At 41.0% G+C, this 18,912-nt stretch overlaps 1 protein-coding gene across 1 annotated transcript in view; it reads left to right on the top strand.

Moving 5' to 3' along the window:
* The window catches only part of ANXA10 (annexin A10), a 51,193-nt gene extending 36,687 nt beyond the window's left edge, over positions 1-14,506 (top strand). Inside the window, exons 10-12 of the mRNA XM_072120132.1 lie at positions 1,126-1,184; positions 8,178-8,300; positions 14,312-14,506. Coding sequence (XP_071976233.1) covers positions 1,126-1,184; positions 8,178-8,300; positions 14,312-14,380 — 251 coding nt within the window. The 3' untranslated portion in view covers positions 14,381-14,506. The remainder of the gene's footprint in view (positions 1-1,125; positions 1,185-8,177; positions 8,301-14,311) is intronic.
* The last annotated feature ends 4,406 nt before the right edge of the window (positions 14,507-18,912 follow it).

Raw genomic sequence — 18,912 nt, 5'->3', positions numbered from 1 at the left:
AGGGTCAGAATTTGGCGTCAACAACATGAAAGCATGGATCCATCCTGCCTTGTATCAACGGCTCAGGCTGGTGGTGGTGGTGTCATGGTGTGGGGAATATTTTCTTGGCACTCTTTGGGCCTCTTGGTACCAATTGAGCATCGTTGCAACGCCACAGCCTACCTGAGTATTGTTGCTGACCATGTCCATCCCTTTATGATCACAATGTACCCAACATCTGATGGCTACTTTCATCAGGATAATGCGCCATGTCATAAAGCTGGAATCATCTCAGACTGGTTTCTTGAACATGACAATGAGGTCACTGTACTCAAATGGCCTCCACAGTCACCAGACCTCAATCCAATAGAGCATCTTTGGGATGTGGTGGAACGGGAGATTCGCATCATGGATGTGCAGCCGACAAATCTGCGGCAACTGTGTGATGCCATCATGTCAATATGGACCAAAATCGTTGAGGAATGCTTCCAGCACCTTGTTGAATCTATAACACGAAGAATTGAGGCAGTTCTGAAGGCAAAAGGGGGTCCAACCCGTTACTAGCATGGTGTACCTAATAAAGTGGCCGGTGAGTGTATATATGGTTAAAGTGCGATTAAATTCACATTGAAGACAATATACAGGCACCTGCAACCAACTCCATGGCACTGTCTACATTAACTTCCAACAGGTCTAGTCACATGCTCTGTATAAGGCTACCTACCCGTGGTTTTCACAGAGATCAAACAATGTACCCACATCAGTGTACGCGGTCTGCTCATACGCTGCTTTGGTAGAGCCGCAGTCTCTGGCAGGAATAGGACCTGCTCTGAGTTTTGCCTCATACCCAGGACTGTAAAAACAACTGCTATGTGTATGAGCCCCTAGAAATACATGAAGACGTGTGCTAGCTGTGTAAAAAACAGCTATCACACATCCAAAAAAGTTACACAGTTCTGCAGAGTTTTCTGACATTTTTTATGTGTCAAAGCTGCTGCACATAATAGGTTGTTCTTGTGGATTATTGTTGTTCTAGAAGAACCTATAAAAAGTATATGTAATAATAAGTAAATATGTCATGTGGGTTTTCTACACAATCCTATACATTTTTCAAATGAAAGAATTATTCTCTTATCTATTTTTCAGTGTCCTGTGTTCGAGACAAGCCTTCATATTTTGCATACAGGTTGTACTCTGCGATTCATGTAAGTATAATTTCTTTTTTAACCCCTTAGCGCTCTGCGGCGTAGCTGTACTGCGCTGAGTCCCGCGATTAGCGCTCAGTGCAGTACAGCTACTGCGCAGAGCCGATGCCGGTTCAGCGCTGTATAGCAGCCGAACCGGCATCGTTAGCCGCGGGATTTCAGCGGTAATTTACCGCTGACATCCCCGGCTAACACCCGCGGTCGGAGTGGGCTCCGATCGCGGGTGTTTAACCCGTTAAATGCCGCGGTCAACGCGACCGCGGCATTTAACCTGCCTTCTGGGGGTCTTTACCCCACGATCGGCCCCCACGATCGGCCCCCCCGCACCGTTTTCGGGGGGGGCGATCGCTGTTTTGGCTCCTCTGGGGTCCGATCGGGACCCCAGAAAAGCCTGGAGGGTTTACCTTTAAGATGGCGTCTGTGACGTCATCTTAAAGGCAAAGTGTCAGCCTATGCATCTGCATAGGCTGGCACTGATAATACCCTGCAATACATTAGTATTGCAGAGTATTATCAAGAACAAGCAATCAGATGATTGCTTGTTCATATCCCATGGTGGATCATGTAAAAAATGTACAAAATAATGTTTTTCAATAAAAAATTACTTTATAAATCACTAAAAATGCCCATAAGCCCCAAAACATATAAAGAGACATATAACGCTCAAAAAAGTCTAAATCATAACACAAACCCCACATATATATTATCACCGCGTCCGTAACAATCCATAGAATAAAACTAAATAACTATTGAACCCATATGATGAACGCCGTAAAAAAAAACCGCCAAAAACCCGCCAAAAATTATGATTTTTACCTATTATATCCCACTAAAAATGCAATAAAAAGTGATCAACAAAACATATGTACTCCAGAATGATATTGTTGCAAAGAACAACATGTCCCGCAAAAAACAAGCCATCACCAAGCTCTGTAGCCAAAAACGTAACAATGTTATGCCACTTGGAAGACAGCGATGCAAAAATGATAGATTTTTCCCCACATTAGGGTTTTATTTGGCAAATTTAGTAAAACATAAGAAAAAATATTCATGTCTGGTATCCCCGTAATCGTATCGACCCATAGAATAAAGATAACAGGATTATTAGGCTATACGGTGAACACGAAAAAAAAAAAAAGTAAAAAATCCAATACAGAATTGATGCTTTTCTACTCATGACCTCAAAAAAAGTTCCAAAATTTTCAACAATAGGTGATACCAACCCCAAAATGGTAACACTGGGAAAAGCATCTCGTCCCGCAAAAAAAATGCCATCACATAACCCCAATAATGGAAAAGCGAAAATTTTATAGCCTTCAAAAGGGGGCAACCAGAAAACTAAAATCCTGGCAGCTGCAGGGTGCTCCTTCCCTTCTGCGCCTCGCTGTGACCCCATAACACAAGTAATGTCCACATGTGGGGGGTCGCTGCACTCAGGAGAAATTGTAGAACAAATTTTATGGTGAGTTTTCTCTTTTTATCTTTTGGAAATGTGTAAATTTTAGGGCTAAATGAACGTATAACCGACAAAATTTGACCATTCTAAATTTCACCGCCATTTTGATTCAATTACTATGAAGATCTCAAGGGGTTAACAATCTTTGTAAATGCTGTTTCTGATAGTTTGAGGGGTGCAGATTTGAAAATGGGTTGGTTATATAGGGGGTTTTGTTGCTAAATATGTAAAATTTGATTTCAAACAGTATTTATCCCCAAAATAGTCAATTCCGAAAATACGGAAAATCGCTATTCGATTTGTAGGCCGCGTGACGTCAAAATAAATTATCCAAACATTTCAAAAATTATGAAAATGTAAAGTAGACAAATGGGAAATGTTATTCTGCAAGTTATTTAGGTGGTAAATCTATCTGCCTGAAAACGCGGTGATTTTGAATTTCGAAAATGGCAAATTTTTCTAAAAATTCATCATTTTTTTCTTTTTTTTGTAAATAAACGCAAAACTTATCAGCCAAAATTTACCACTAAAATGAAGTACAACATGTGGGGAAAAAACAATCTCAGAATCGCTTTGATAAGTAACAGTGTTCAAAAGTTATTACCACAGGAAGAGACACTGGTCAAATTTCAAAAAAAAGTTGCGAGCCTTAACCTGCAAACAGGCTGCGTCCTTAAGGGGTTAAATACATTGCACGTTTGTGTCCTGGTTACAAAAGCTTATGTATTGAGAACACAAGCTAGTGCAGAGGTGATCTGGGCTTAATGACATGTTCAGAATCTATGGAGTTGTCCAGGTTTATTAATTTTTTTACTATAGGCCCCAGGTGGTGTAAAAATAAGAAATAACTTCTTTGATGCTTACCTCTGGTCCAGTGCATCTCTTGTCAACACCGGCACCTGTTGGTGTATAGAGGCTCAGCGGTGACATCACATCAATGGTGCACATCCGTTACTTAATTAATACAGGTCACAGACTGTCATGTGTGCATGTTGCCGACATGACACTGCCACTGAGACTCCGCATGTGTGGAAGAATATTAATAGGTACTTTCTAAATTTTGCATCACCCGAGGCCTGGACCTTCCCTTTAAGAGCATTTTTTTTACAAACGGAAGTGACAAGCTTGATGCAAAGATATCTGTAGCTGTCCCGTTTCCATGTACTTGCTACAGATATCCATGTGGAAGATGCAGAAACAATGCAAGCAGTTACATACTTTCACTTACCAAAATGTCTGCAACATGTGAATATACTCTTTAGGCTGCATTCACACAGCCGTTGGGGGATGTATATACGGACGATGTATATACGTTGCATATATGTCCCCCATAAGCCATGGGTGTCCGGTGCCCTATGGAGCGGTACGGTGCTGCACAGGTCATGGACATGTCCTATCTTCCCCCGTAATCCGGCACCATGCGCCATCTTTCTCTATGGAAAGGGATGGGGGTGAGCAGCTCTCATCACCTCCTCCTCTCCCCAGGGCCGACGCCTGCCTGTCGTGCTACAGTACGGCGGGCACACGTTTGTATGAATTTAGCCTTAGACGAATGTTTTAAAGGGGTCACAGGATAGGGCATCACTTGCTAATCAGTTGTGGAACCCCATAGACCACAAGAACGGGAGTCCATTGTACACCATATGAACAGAGCAGCCAGTCACAGAGGAACCGTGCTGCTCTCTCTATTTGGGGGGCATTTATTATAAACTTTCAAATGGAAAACTGGTGGAGATTTGTCGACGCCAGAATATTGGGGATTTTCTGCCACCCACGTTCTTTTTTTGGGAGCAAAATTGTGGGACTGCTTTTGAATCTGACACTTTTTTGGCGCTTCTATTTTTCGGATTTGTTTTGTGGCGCCATTTTTGTAGCACAATTAGAGCAGCTAAGTTGGTCTAGGGAGTTATATTTCACCTTCACAAATGGATAGACAGTTTTAACCCTTTTGGTTCTTGTGCCAAATCATTAATCCCTTGCGCCTCAAACTTACATCCCACTGAAAATTATAGCACACTTCCTGCGCCACCCTGCACCCAAATTAATAAATGCCAGTGCTTATCTGTATGACACTGACGGATATAGCCAAGTGTCGAACTCAACTATATCCTTCAGTTCTATGGACTGTGAATGGAGCAGCAGTGCACATGACCATCCTGCTGCACCATTTATTTTGGGTCCAATGGGGGTACAACAGACCCCCGTTCTCATAAACCATGGGGGTCCCACCACTGAGACCTCTACCGATCAGCAAGTTCTCCGCTTGTTGGCAATGGAAAACCCCTTTAACCACACATACAACAACAAGGAATATTGCAGGTCCCGCTACAGTGGCTGTGTTGATTGCTAGAGGTTGCTACAATTTGGTCAATCTATTTGCTTTTTTAACATAATTTTTAACCACATAAATCTACAAGTGAGTCTCTTAATTCATCTTCTGCTGCACTACATTAACTTTAATAGTTTAGCACTGCTCATCACTTGTTCTGTGCTGATAAAAGCTAAAAGATACTTAGTTGCTTAGCTAATATACTAGTTTAAACACTGCACCAATTCTTTTTATATGGACTTTGCTGCCACCTGGTGTTAAAGTTGTAATATACATTCTCCAACAAATACTAATATACTATTAGATAAGTGGTTTATAACCTGTCACCTTCCTGATCTCTAGACAGATGTCTCTCCATGCCCACTGTGTAAGTATTGCAGACAGGTTTAGTGCCCATTCTTGTCTTATTGTTATTGAATATTTTAGATCTGCAAAATATCGGAGACAAATGAAGCCATAAAAAAGCACACATAGAAGTCTGTGGAGGCCTATTATACTTTTCTATGACTCCATATGAAATTGGAGGCATTAATAAATTATATATGAATCCAGCAGCTAAGCAAACAGTGGCATGCTCCATCAGACTCTACATTACAGGACTGTTCTCTTGTAGAATCATTACCAAATGAGCATGTGCCACATAATACAGGGCCATATGATAGAAATATACTGTACAGTAACACAATGGGGGCAATGTATTAACCCGCCTGCGACAAAGAATGTCTAAAATGCTTTGCACCACATTTATAAAGGCTTTTAGACTTTTTTGCCAGTTTTCCTGCTCAACTTATGCTGCACTAGAATTCATCATCACAGTGATAAATCTGGCGCAGCAAAAGACTTGTATTTTCCAGCTAGAGACTGGCGGAACCTGAGACACATTGTTTGATTCCCCCCCTATAGTGTCATATACTGCAGTGGTCTCTAACATTTCCGTTTCTAGGGACCAGCTGCACACAAATGTTTTTTTTTATACAGATGCCGGTGGGGGTACACTCACCCGCCCAATTGTACCTGATAAGAAAAATTATATTTCACAACCTTACCCTGTTCCTAACACCAACCAATGCCCCATTTCCTACAGCCACCTTCCTGCAGCCTCCATATAATGCTTACTTTCCTTCAGCCCCCCTTATAATACGTCCTTTCCATATAATGCCCCCTTTTCTGTACCAGGTCCCCTTATAATCCCCTTTCCTGTTACAGCCCCCTTATTATTGCCCCTTCCTGCAGCTCTCTCCCTACAATGCCCCCTTTCCTTATAAGGAGAGGGCTACTGAAAAGGGATCATTATAAGCAGGGGGCCACAGAAAAGGGTGCATTATAACACCCCCTTTTTTTCTTTAGCTGCAGCCCAGGACCCCTGAGGACCCCTGATGTGCAGGACACCAAATAGAAAAAAGATTAATAATATATAGACTCATAAACTGTTCCTCTTTAACATTATTGGTCCTTCTGTGCCTGAAGCAGCTACTGATTCCCCAGAGAAGTCACGTAACAGCTGACACTTTCGGCCCAATCGGGAATGTCAATGGGCTGATAGATCACAGGTAGAGATGTGCGGGACCTGAACTTCCTGTTTGGGTGCTCACTGCATGTCCTAGACATATTATTGGATTGACTGCTGGACAACCGATCTGGCAAAGTGTGTCGCCTTGGCCAATCACTGCCATGAATGGTAGCTGGGGGCATTCATTTGCCTTCGATATGGGTCTGTGTCGTACAGGGTGCACCCAAACCCGAACAGGAAGTTCAGGTCCGCTCATTTTTAATCACAGGGTATGTTTATACAAATGGAATATATGCAAGATAAATACGATGAACATTTTGTATAAAGACACTACAGCAGATAGCCAAGGAGCAGAGGCTGACGCTCTCATTAAAAAAGGGGAAAACATTTGAAAAGTTAATAGCCACTGAAAATCTAAAATGTGTAAAAACACTACACTCAATGACAAACCCATTTTGTGTATTCTGATAATATACAATGGCTCCTTTAATAACTCTGCCGTCTTCTATGGATGTAGAGAACATCTTCGTGATGGCTACACAATGCACATAGCCATGAAGTGCAGCAGAGGAAATGAATCACTCTTGATGGCAGACGGCATTGTGTTTTCATAAAGAAACTTCAGATAGAAACAAGAGCAGAGGTTTCATGGAATAAATTGCTGTGGATACAAGTCTAAAAAAAAATTAAAAAACTGTTCCATCTGCCAGTATGAACTATCTAATAATGGTGTTCACTCCAACCACTTCTTCTGACAACCTATTTGTAAACCAGTCTAGCACTGATCTCTGAAAGTTTTCATAAATAATCATCAGGACACTCTGTTTGGGGTGATGGTGCTTGCAGCGGAGCGTTTTATTTGGTCATGCATAACAGTATATAGTATGCAGGAGACATCCAAGTATAATGCATATACCGACGTTACGGTCCAAAAGACCTTTTACAACATCTGCCTCAGTGGGAAAGCGTGTAAGTGTGCAAACGTTTTAGCCAGATTTTGGTAGAGAAAGTGTAACTGTCATGGGTGCCCCTGCAAGACATGCCCCGGGTCACAGGCACACCCATATGCCCTCCTGCGCCTCTGGTGCCCAGCTGCAGTGTGGCCTACCTCTCCTCACTCCAATGGTCGTCCCCACGCTCCAATGTGTGCATCCATGCCTCCTGGGGCTCGCGCACCGCACTGGCTTTCAAAGATTTAAAGGGCCAGCTCGCCGATGATTTCCAATAGGCCAGCCGCCTTCCTTATTAAATATCCGGCCCCCTCCTGTGTCCCCTGCCGGATTTTTGTGGTCTATGCCACAGAGAAAGCTATCAGCAGTGGCAGGTAGAATAATACAGAGCAGTAGGAGCTTCCCACATTGATACAGTAAATATTATACAAAAACTAAATATACTATATCTGACTGGTACCTCTGTATAAAGATTGGGAGGCAAGGTTGTTGGTTACTAATAAGAAGTCACTAAAAAAAACTCCCACCAAAGACCCAGAAGGGGAGTGTTTAACTTAATAATAAATGAATCTATAACATGCTGACTACAAATTGATACAATCTACTCAGCTGCTCCTGCTCTATAAGATGCTACCATCTAATTAAACTGCACGTACAATGAGATAGGTTGTGCTGAAAGTCCAATTTTGCCCATATATATTTTATAATGCTGCCATTTGTAACATGGATTTGTCCTTTGTTCTTTTAGGATTTTGGTTTCCACAACAAAACAATTATAAGGACTATTGTAGCCAGGAGTGAAATAGATCTCTTCACTATCAGACAAAGATACAAGGAGAGATATGGAAAATCCCTCTTTCATGACCTTAAGGTAAATCTGAAGACATGGTTATACTATAATAATCCATATTTTATCTCCTTCCCACGAAACTGAGGCCCTTAATGAAATACTGTATATGCATTTGCGTCTTTTAGTACATTATGATGCATAGATACTCCCGTATGAGAGCTACTATACTGTTTCTGTTGATCTCTGACAAATGTTTACTTGTAGTGGAGCTCAATGGAGATCTGAGCATGGATCAAGTAGTTTGGATTACTGGGTGATCAATTTACGGGTACATTCACACAGCCGTATGCGGCCTCACAAGCATACCGCTGTGTGGTGGAGAGGAGGTGACCCTTCTATAGAGAACAGCGGCACACGAGCGCACACAGGGAAAGATCGAGCATGCTCTTTCTTTTCCCTGTGTATGGCGCGGAGCCATGTGTGACACAGTACTGCCGCCAGGTCGCCATTGCCATCTATGGGGACGTGTATGCGGCCGCAAGTTACCTCCCCCTAGACGGCCGTATGAATGTACCCTAATGCACTATATTATACCTGCTTAACCCCTTAAGGATACAGCCCTTTTTAATTTTTGCGTTTCCCTTTTTCATTTCCCACTTTCAAAATTTTGTAACTGTTTTATTTTTCTGCATACACAGCTGTTTTCTGTGTATCAAATTGTACCTGCTAGTGACAGTATATAACATTCCATACCATGTACTGGGAAGGTCTAAATGACGCCTCCCCTGTATTCTTTGGTTCGGTACAGTCACAGCCATACGAAATTTATATATATTAGTTTTTATTAGATTTAAACAATTTTAATCTTTTGTTTTTAGTCTTAAAAAAAATCTTTATTTTGCCATATACTGAAACCAATAACTTTTTTATATTTCTGTGTACAGAGCTGTGTACTTTGTAATTTTACAGGATGTGATAGAGATTTCATCCTAACATGTTTAGGTTTTTTATTGTTCATTTTTATTTCAATTCTAGTTAAAGTGGGATGATTTGGACTTTTTACTTTCTTTTTCTACTTTTAGACCCCTTAGGGTACTTGTCTAATTGATCCTCCCATATAGTGCTATATTACAGTATAGTAGTATATGTGGATTTTGCATGTGATCTGTTACAATGTGCCACTGGCCAGTTTGTATGTTAAGGCTCAGCCACTGTTTTTGTAATCTGGCATGTGTTGCATCCCAACTTTATGTTTTCATCATTTTTAAAAATGTCCTTTTATTCTAATACCACAGCTAACAAATCAAACAGCAATTTTCTGTTCTTTTTCTGAAATTTCCAAACTGGCATTTTTAGGGATCATCTATTTTTTAATGCATTTGAAATATAAATAACTAGAATCCCTCCATAAAAACTGCTTTCAGGAAGATTTTTAACCCTTTTAGTGCTGCATAGTAATTAAAACAAAACATGCGCACAGACCTGTCACTGCCAGCCAGACTGCATCAAGTATCGGAGCTGTGGGGGAGCATCGGAAAGGTGAGTACATACTTTATTATTTTTATGTGCTGGGCATAGGGCAGGCTATATTCTGGTGGGGGGTGGCTGGCTATATACTGGGGGGGCTGGCTATATACAGGGGGGCTGGCTGTATATCCCTGTACATAGGGGGCAGTGTTATAGTAGTTATATTCTTGTACATAGGGGGCAGTATTATAGCAGTTATATTCTTGTACATTGGGGAAAGTATTATAGTAGTTATATTCTTGTACATAGGGGGCAGTATTATAGTAGTTATATTCTTGTACATAGGGGGCAGTATTATAGTAGTAATATTCTAGTACATAGGGGGCAGTATTATAGTAGTTATATTCTTGTACATAGGGGGCAGTGTTATAGTAGTTATATTCTTGTACATAGGAGGCAGTATCATAGTAGTTATATTCTTGTACATAAAATTTAGTATTATAGTAGTTATATTCTTGTACATAGGAGGCAGTATCATAGTACCGGTAGTTATATTTTTGTACATAGAGGGCAGTATCATAGTAGTTATATTCTTGTACATAAAATGCAGTATTATAGTAGTTATATTATTGTATACAGGGGGTACTATTATAGTAGTTATATTTTTGTACATAAAATGCAGTATCATAATTTATTTTACTTAGGGGCAGTATTATAGTAGTTACATTCTTGTTTATCGGAGAAGCTAAGCTATTACAGTCGTTTTTTTTATATACTGTATAAAAGGCAGTATTTAGTTGTGTTCTTTAAAAAAAGAAGCTTTATTCTTGTACAGTGGAGGCAGTATGAGTCTTTTTCTCTGCACCGTACATGTTGATTTAGACCAATTTGTCTGGAGTTTAGTAACTCCACCCACATCACATAGCCACGCTTCTTGTTTTTATCCCATGCACAGAATGGCGCCACTTTTACAGTTTTTTCCAGGGCCAATTTTCAGTCTGCCCCTGCTGGAAATTCATCCTGAGGATACAAGTATTCTTATTGGTGTTTTATAATAGGGCATTGTGTTGTCATAAAGGGTCCTTATGTCACAAAAGTCTTTTATAATATGATAAAATGGCTATCTGTTGTCAAAAGAGGGTGACATTATTCTGACAGATCCTCCCCTTATGCCACCTTCGTGCCAAGAGTGTGGGCCGGGGATCGGAATGTTTCTCATGCAGGTTAGAGTGAAATTCTATGGCGGACAGGGGCTACACTTTTTTAATACATCCGTGTGATACAAGGAGGGAGGAAAATCCACAACTGTTCCTATCTTGCGCATAGAGAATAATATGATTAAAAGGAACAGCCCTTTAGAGGGGTTGTTCAGTTTTTGAAAAAACAAAAGATCCGGCTGTGGTTGAGGGGGACAGTAAAAGTCCTGCACTACCAGCCTTCAGTGGTTCATTGTTTACAGAGGCAGGTACTGCTATGTGACTACTTCCACACCCCTACTACAGCATTAGATTCAATGCTGTCATAGGGCGAGGCAGTGGATGGGTGGCCGTGCCGGCCTCTGTAAACAAACAGCGGTGCTGATGGGCGGTGGCGGAGGAGGTAAGCATAAGGGTTATTTTTGTTTTTACAGCCCCCTACCCAGCTGGATACAGCATTTTTTAAAGGCTGAATAACCCCTTTAAGTCAGCACTTTTTGACCCGCTTATTCTTTGTCTTTTCTACAAATACAGCAATACAAAGCCTACACACAATACTTCTATTTCCCAGATCTTTTCATTCTATGGCTTCCTGCACTGTTTATTGTCAATAGAACAAATGCCATATGGTGTTCTTCACATATTTAATTCACAATTAAGATTTATAGGTTTCTTTTTAGTCATTCCCCAATATAAAACCTCGCAGTTTAGCCAGAAGGGGTAATAATCCTATTTGGCCATTTTGCTGATTTGCAGCAACTCGCATCATGCAAAATGTCAAATGCTATTAAAACAGCAAATTCACTTTTTTCACATCTGATTTAGTAAGACGTTGCAGCAAACTGAGAAATCCAAATGTCTCTCATGACTTTTTTTATTTGCAAAGAGATGTTACATTGGATATTAAAATCCACAATCCATATGCAAGAAGCCTAAATGAATCTGGCAGTGCCTTTTATGATCCTACTTTTAGTATGCAGCCTATACTTTCAATAAGAGACTAAAGTATACTTTTGGGTATATGAAAAAATAGTGAAATATGAAACATATGGAAAATATCATCACTAATTTCCATAATTAAAAAGGAATTTTCAGGACATAGATGACCTATCCCTAGAATAGGTCATTGATATGAAAGTCTGAAAATGGCACTAATCCACTGTATGAATAGGGATTCAGAGGACTGAAGTCTACAACATTCAGAGGGCTTAAAGGGGTTGGGCACTTTACCTCATGTTTTTTGTAATGTGTGTGTGGGGCGGGATATTAAGTAATTTAATTGTTCATGGACATATAGAGATCCCATGACCCTCCTTCTGTGGCCATTTTATGGACAGGAATGTCTGACTGATTAGGTAAGAGACAGAAGTATTTTACATATTGGTAAATTACCTTATATCCCACAGTAAACAGCATGCAGTAAAGTCGCCAACCCCTTTAAGTCTCTTCACTGCTCTCCAAGTAATGCACCATACATAGAAAAAAAAGCTATGTTTGTTATTGCTACTCCTTGCCATTTACTTGAAAAATAGAAGAAGTTATGTCAGCAATGGCTGCTCTTTCTTGGGTACCTCTGTATACATCACACAGGCGCTCCAGGCTAATAATTATGCACGCCTCCAGTGCAATAGTTTCCTCCTCTCTCCTGCTGAAGAGCCCTCTGATGTCACACAGGAGGCGTACATAATTATTAGCCGAGAGCACTAATGTGATGTACACAGTGCGCCCCAGGTAAGTCACCCCTTCAGGCCAATTTTGACCTCAAGGACACGACCCCATTTTGCAAATCTGCCCTGTGCCCATGTAAGTGGTTATAGCTGGGAAACACTTTAACATATTCAGGGGAATTTGAGATTGTTTTCTTACATTTATTTACAGGGTCACCAGAGTTCACAGAAAGTGCATTGTCTGACTATAATGCTGTGAGCGGGGATTCACTAAGATTGTGTGCCAGATATAATGAATGTGTCTCTTCCCCGCTCAGAACCGTCTTTTTTGTGGTGCATCTAAGTGTTATGGCTTGTGACACAATTTGAAAGTTAAATCCGCGCTGAGTCCGAATCAGTTTGAGTGACCAACGGCATGCCCCTTAATTTGTGTCGCATGGAAGCCAGTGCAGCTACACCACAAAAAGGGTCGCGTGTGCCACAATCCCAACTCACACACTTCTTAAATACTTTGAGCAAGCCGTTTTATCCCTGAAAACGGTGCACAGTCTGACAAAAGTTTGTGCGCGACCCTTAGTAAATAAGCCCCATTGTACTTCAAAATTCTTTATTTTAAAAGTTCTAAATTCTCTACTTTTGAAGCAAATAGTCAAGCACTCAAATTAATTCAGAACTTAAATGTCCCAAATGTCTGCCTTGTGCTGGCATGTTTTTTTAGGATTCCACATATTTTACTAGACTAGAGTTGGGTGCCTGTATTTAGAGGGACCTGCTACCCTTTGAATGTTTCATAGGAGCTAAAACAAAATGGCACTGCGGTCTACAAATTGTAATATTTTTGGACAATACATTCATTTTCGACAGAAAATTAATCATTCGCAATAAATTGCATGACAAAAAGATCTAAAAAGTTTGAAACCCAATTTCTCACGATTGTCCTGATACCCCATATGTGGTGGTAAACTGCTGTTAACTCTTTGTTGGTGGCGGAAATGAAGAGGTAAGCTGCACGGGGTATCCGATGCTTAGGGCGCGTTCACACGTTCCGCGACACTAGCGCACAGGGGGCGGAGTTTGGGGTGATCGCATATGCGTTTCCAGAGAAACGCATGCGATCGGGTTATTAATCGCATGCGTTTCCCAGGAAACGCATATGCGGTCGGCCCGAGCCCCGCCCACTGTGCGCTAGCATCGCGTTATGAACGCGACGATAGCGGAACGTGTGAACGCGCCCTTAGGGGGAAGACCCTTACATTGTGTGTAAGGGGTGTAAGGGGTTAACACCTGCGATCGACCCAGCTCCAATCACAGGTGTGGCAGATTTTCCTTTAAAGGGATTTTCTGGGGTAAGGTAAAAATATACTTAACCGGCCCAGGTCCTACATCACACCGTACCTCCAGTTTCGGACTCTGCACCCTATTGAAAATTATAGGGGGGGAGTCGTCCAATGAGTGGCCTTCTAGGACACGGAACATTCTTGTGTTGTCCCATGGTCCGAAGAGGCCAGTCATTTGATGAAGCATGTCACGTGACCCCTCAGAACTTCCAGTCGGATGCAGGGCTGAAACCGGAAATATAGGAGCAACATGGGAATCATACCCCTCAACATGGGTAAGTATGTTTTCATTTGATCTCTCACCCTCGGCCCAGGGGGGTTTCTATATTCATCTAAGAAAGCTTGTTACACAGTCCACACAGAAATGATATAAATCAGGATAATATGTGAACAAAAAAATAACCTGATTACAATTTTCTTTTTAGAACTTTGCTTCGGGACACTATGAGAAGGCGCTGCTGGCGATTTGTGCTAGTGATGGACAAGACTTCTGAGGTCCTACATCTCAGAGAGAACATTTATCAAAGAAGTGGAGAACTTGAGTGCCGCTGTAAAATAATAACTGAATTATGAGAAGTTCAGAATCTAAGTGACATATGTAATAAAGAGGAATACAGACATTTTTTTATTTTGTATTATTTTTTTTACTATTAGATGTGCATTGGGAGTAAGTTTTTTATTTGTGCAACATTTTGGCATTGTGTGAAATCCAAACCAAATGTGTAGTTTTTATGCAAAATCTAAATGATTGCTGAATTTTTACCACTGAAGCAAATATTGACATCTTTTATTGTATGTCATTTATCACCACACATTTTGTTGTGCAGCATATGGATAAGATTTAAATCCTATCCACTTCTGAAAATGGATTTTGATAACTCCAGTCTTGCAGCATAGAAATGTATAGCCAATGGACAGTGCTATGTAACTCATCCACAAAGTCTTAACAAGCAGGGTGGCTTTGTTTGCTTTATCTTAGATAGTGATAAAACTGACATTTGAGGGTGTAGTTTTTTTCATGACTTTTTTTAAAGAGTTGCAACCTTTTGAGAAACCCATTCTAATAGCCAATAGGGGGTAGAGTATTTGAATGCTTATTCAGACAGGTTTGGGCACAAAAAACTCACATGTGAGATGTCCATGTGCAGTCAGTATTGTAAACATGTCAGGTTTTTATTGGTGGGTTTCTAAACTTTTTCTTGCCAACCCAGTTGCCTGGAAATATTTGAGAAAAAAATGACTGCATATAGGTGTAGTTCCCATGTGAGCAGAAATATCTCTCTGCACAAGCACTGACAAAGCAGGAGGGAGGGTGAGACAGTGAAACAGCCTGTAAAGCCAGAACACAGAGGGGCTAGGGCAGTGGTGGCGAACCTATGGCATGGGTGCCAGAGGCGGCACTCAGAGCCCTTTCTGTGGGCACCCGGGCCATTACCCCAGCACACCAGACAGGACTCAAAGAATTTTCCTGAAGTTTCAAGCAACTTAAAAGATGCTGCTTTCAGTGATATTTTAAAGTGATACTTACTTGGCTACTTAATGTAGAAAGTGGGAAAATTATCTTTGGAGGACTTCCTGCTGGCCCCATGATTCTTTGTGTACAGAGGGACACTGGAAAGAAGCTACAATGATGCAAATTTTCCTTCCTTCTGTCTACTGTGTTGGTTTCCTCAGGAGGCCAGTATGATTGAATGTTGTAGAAAAACAGAGAGAAATAAGTTACTGCTTTAAATTTTGGTTGAAACCTCGCGATATAGGGGGTTTTGGGGTTGCAGTTTGCAGCAGAAATTTTCTTTTGTTCCAGTATTGTTTTTAAGATAAGTTAAGGTGTTTAGGATGAACTGGTAAAAAAAGAAACCTAGTGACACTTCTTTGCTTTGAACAGCAAGGGGAGCTAGCAAACACATTCTATTCTGGAATGAATAGTAGGACGTAGGACGCATGGAGAGGGCTCACGGGCTGGCAACAATCATGGGTGTTACTCTGCCCATCGCCGCTAGCAAAGCTTCCGGCGGCTTCAAAAAGATAACGGCGCTTGAGCATAACCTTCTTGGTTAAGATTGTCACTTCCCATGAAGTCATCAGGTGGTGGTGATCAGTTGCCATGACAGCCTCGGGTCTGCGATTTGCACATTGAAATGAATGAGGAGAAAAATCCCCACATACTGCCATACTGTAATATGGCAGTACATGGTAGGATCAACCTAGGGTTCTGAGAAATAGTAAAAATTAAAAAAAGTTTAAACAAAAATATTTAAAAACCTTTCTCTAGAACTGATATAAATAAAAAGTAAAAATCATAAAACATTAGGTATTGCCGCATCCAAAAATGCCCGATCTATCAAAATATAATAACGGTTTTTCACTGTGTTTAACCCCATAACGAAAAATAGCACCCAGAGTCAAAAATTACACTTTTTGACATTTTGAAAAATATAAAAAACTAAATAAAAAGTGATCAAAAGGTCGTACATTCCTAAAAATTGTAGCATTGAAAACGGCATCAAAAGTTACAAAAAATGACACCACCCACAGATCGCATACCAAACTATAAAAAAGTTATTAGTGCCAGAAGATGGCAAAGTGAATAAAAATATTTTTGTACAGGAGGTATTAATTTCTGTAAATGTATGAAAACATTATAAAACCTATACAAATTTGTTATCTCGTGATCGCACCGACCCAAAGAATAAAGTAGACATGTCATTTGGGGTGTACAGTGAAAGCTGTAAAATCCAAGCCCACAACAAAACAGTGCAAATGTGTTTTTTAACCATTTTCAGTGCATTTGGAATATTTAACCTGCTTTCCAGTACACAGCATGGAATATTAAATACTGTCACTATGACCTGCAATTTGTTACGCAGAAAACAAGCCCTCACACAGCTCTATACGTGTAGAAATAAAAAAGTTATAGATTTTTGAGGGTGAGGAGTGAAAAATGGAAATAAAACACAAAAAAGGGCCAGGTCGTTAAAGAGTTAAAAGCGAAAATTTTTGCTGCACAAATGTTTGAAACCAGCTTTGTTTGATTTGGTTAATGTGGGGGGCTAGCTCTCCTTTTGACCTTGAGGGCGCTTGCACACAATGCTTTTTTATGCATTTTTGATGCATTCCAAAGGCTTCAGCCTTGTTCACATGCTAAGATTACATTGGGGCACATGTATCATAGTTTTGTCTCTCTGAGGTGAATTTTAGAGACTTTTGGTGGCTAGTTTTTGCACCTTATGTATGATCCTGTCTTTTTACTTGTGATACATGTTCAGTTTTCCTATGCTGGCAGGCGCGAATTTTGGCTTCTTTTTGAGACTTTTTGTTGCAAAAGCCATGTGAGAGGGTTAAATACAGGAGAGGACACAAGCCATGTGAGTGGGTTATATACAGGAGAGGACACAAGCCATGTGATGGGTTTATAAACAGGAGTGGATACAAGCCATGTGATGGGTTATATGCAGGAGAGGACACAAGCCATGTGAGGGGGTTATATGCAGGAGAGGACACAAGCCATGTGAGGGGGTTATATGCAGGAGAGGATACAAGCCATGTGAGGGGGTTATATACAGGAGATGACACAAGCCACGTGAGGGGGTTATATACAGGAGAGGATACAAGCCATGTGATGGGTTATATGCAGGAGAGGACACAAGCCATGTGAGGGGGTTATATGCAGGAGAGGACACAAGCCATGTGAGGGGGTTATATGCAGCAGAGGACACAAGCCATGTGAGGGGGTTATATGCAGGAGAGGACACAAGCCATGTGAGGGGTTATATGCAGGAGAGGACACAAGCCATGTGAGGGGGTTATATGCAGGAGAGGACACAAGCCTTATATGCAGGAGAGGACACAAGCCATGTGAAGGGGTTATATGCAGGAGTGGACACAAGCCATGTGAGGGGGTTATATACAGGAGAGGACACAAGCTATGTGAGGGGGTTATATACAGGAGTGTACACAAGCCACGTGAGGGGGTTATATACAGGAGAGGATACAAGCCATGTGAGGGGGTTATATACAGGAGAGGACACAAGCCATGTGAGGGGTTATATACAGGAGAGGACACAAGCCACGTGAGGGGTTATATACAAGATGGGAAACAAGCCATGTGAGGGGTTATATACAGGAGTGGACACAAGCCATGTGAAGGGGTTATATACAGGAGTGGATACAAGCCATATGAGGGGGTTATATACAGGAGAGGATACAAGCCATGTGAGGAGGTTATATGCAGGAGAGGACACAAGCCATGTGAGGGGTTATATGCAGGAAAGGACACAAGCAATGTGAAGGGTTATATGCAGGAGAGGACACAAGCCATGTGAGGGGTTATATGCAGGAGAGTACACAAGCCATGTGAGAGGGTTATATGCAGGAGAGGACACAAGCCATGTGAGGGGGTTATATGCAGGAGTGGACACAAGCCATGTGAGGGGGTTATATACAGGAGAGGACACAAGCCACGTGAGGGGGTTATATACAGGAGAGGACACAGTCATGTGAGGGGGTTATATACAGAAGAGGACACAAGCCATGTGAGGGGGTTATATACAGGAGAGGACACAAGCCATGTGAGGGAGTTATATACAGGAGAGGACACAAGCCATGTGAGGGGGTTATATACAGGAGTGGACACAAGCCATGTGAGGGGGTTATATGCAGGAGAGGACACTACTGTTAATTTGGGATTTAACATGTTGCAATTTTAATGCATTTTGAAACCTATTGCAACAGCTGAGGAGAGTGGATTTTCCTAATTACATTACTGTTAACATTTGAATTTACAAAACACATAGTAAATGCAATGTTAACAATATTTTGTAAACGCAAATGTTAACAGTAATGAAATAAGGAAAATCACCTCCCCTCAACTGTTGTAATTAGATTCAAAATGCATTATAAACGCAATTAAACTACTACGTGTGACCTCACCCTTAGAAGTAACCAATTTGTTTAAAAAATGCAAAAATGTAAAAATTTTGACAAAAGAGGTTACTGTGCAAAATGTTAAATAGTTAAAGTATGTGAA

The sequence above is a fragment of the Engystomops pustulosus genome, chromosome 1, assembly GCF_040894005.1.
Source record: "Engystomops pustulosus chromosome 1, aEngPut4.maternal, whole genome shotgun sequence".
In the NCBI taxonomy this organism is placed as follows: Eukaryota; Metazoa; Chordata; class Amphibia; order Anura; family Leptodactylidae; genus Engystomops; species Engystomops pustulosus.
This window is presented reverse-complemented; position numbering and strand designations above follow the sequence as displayed.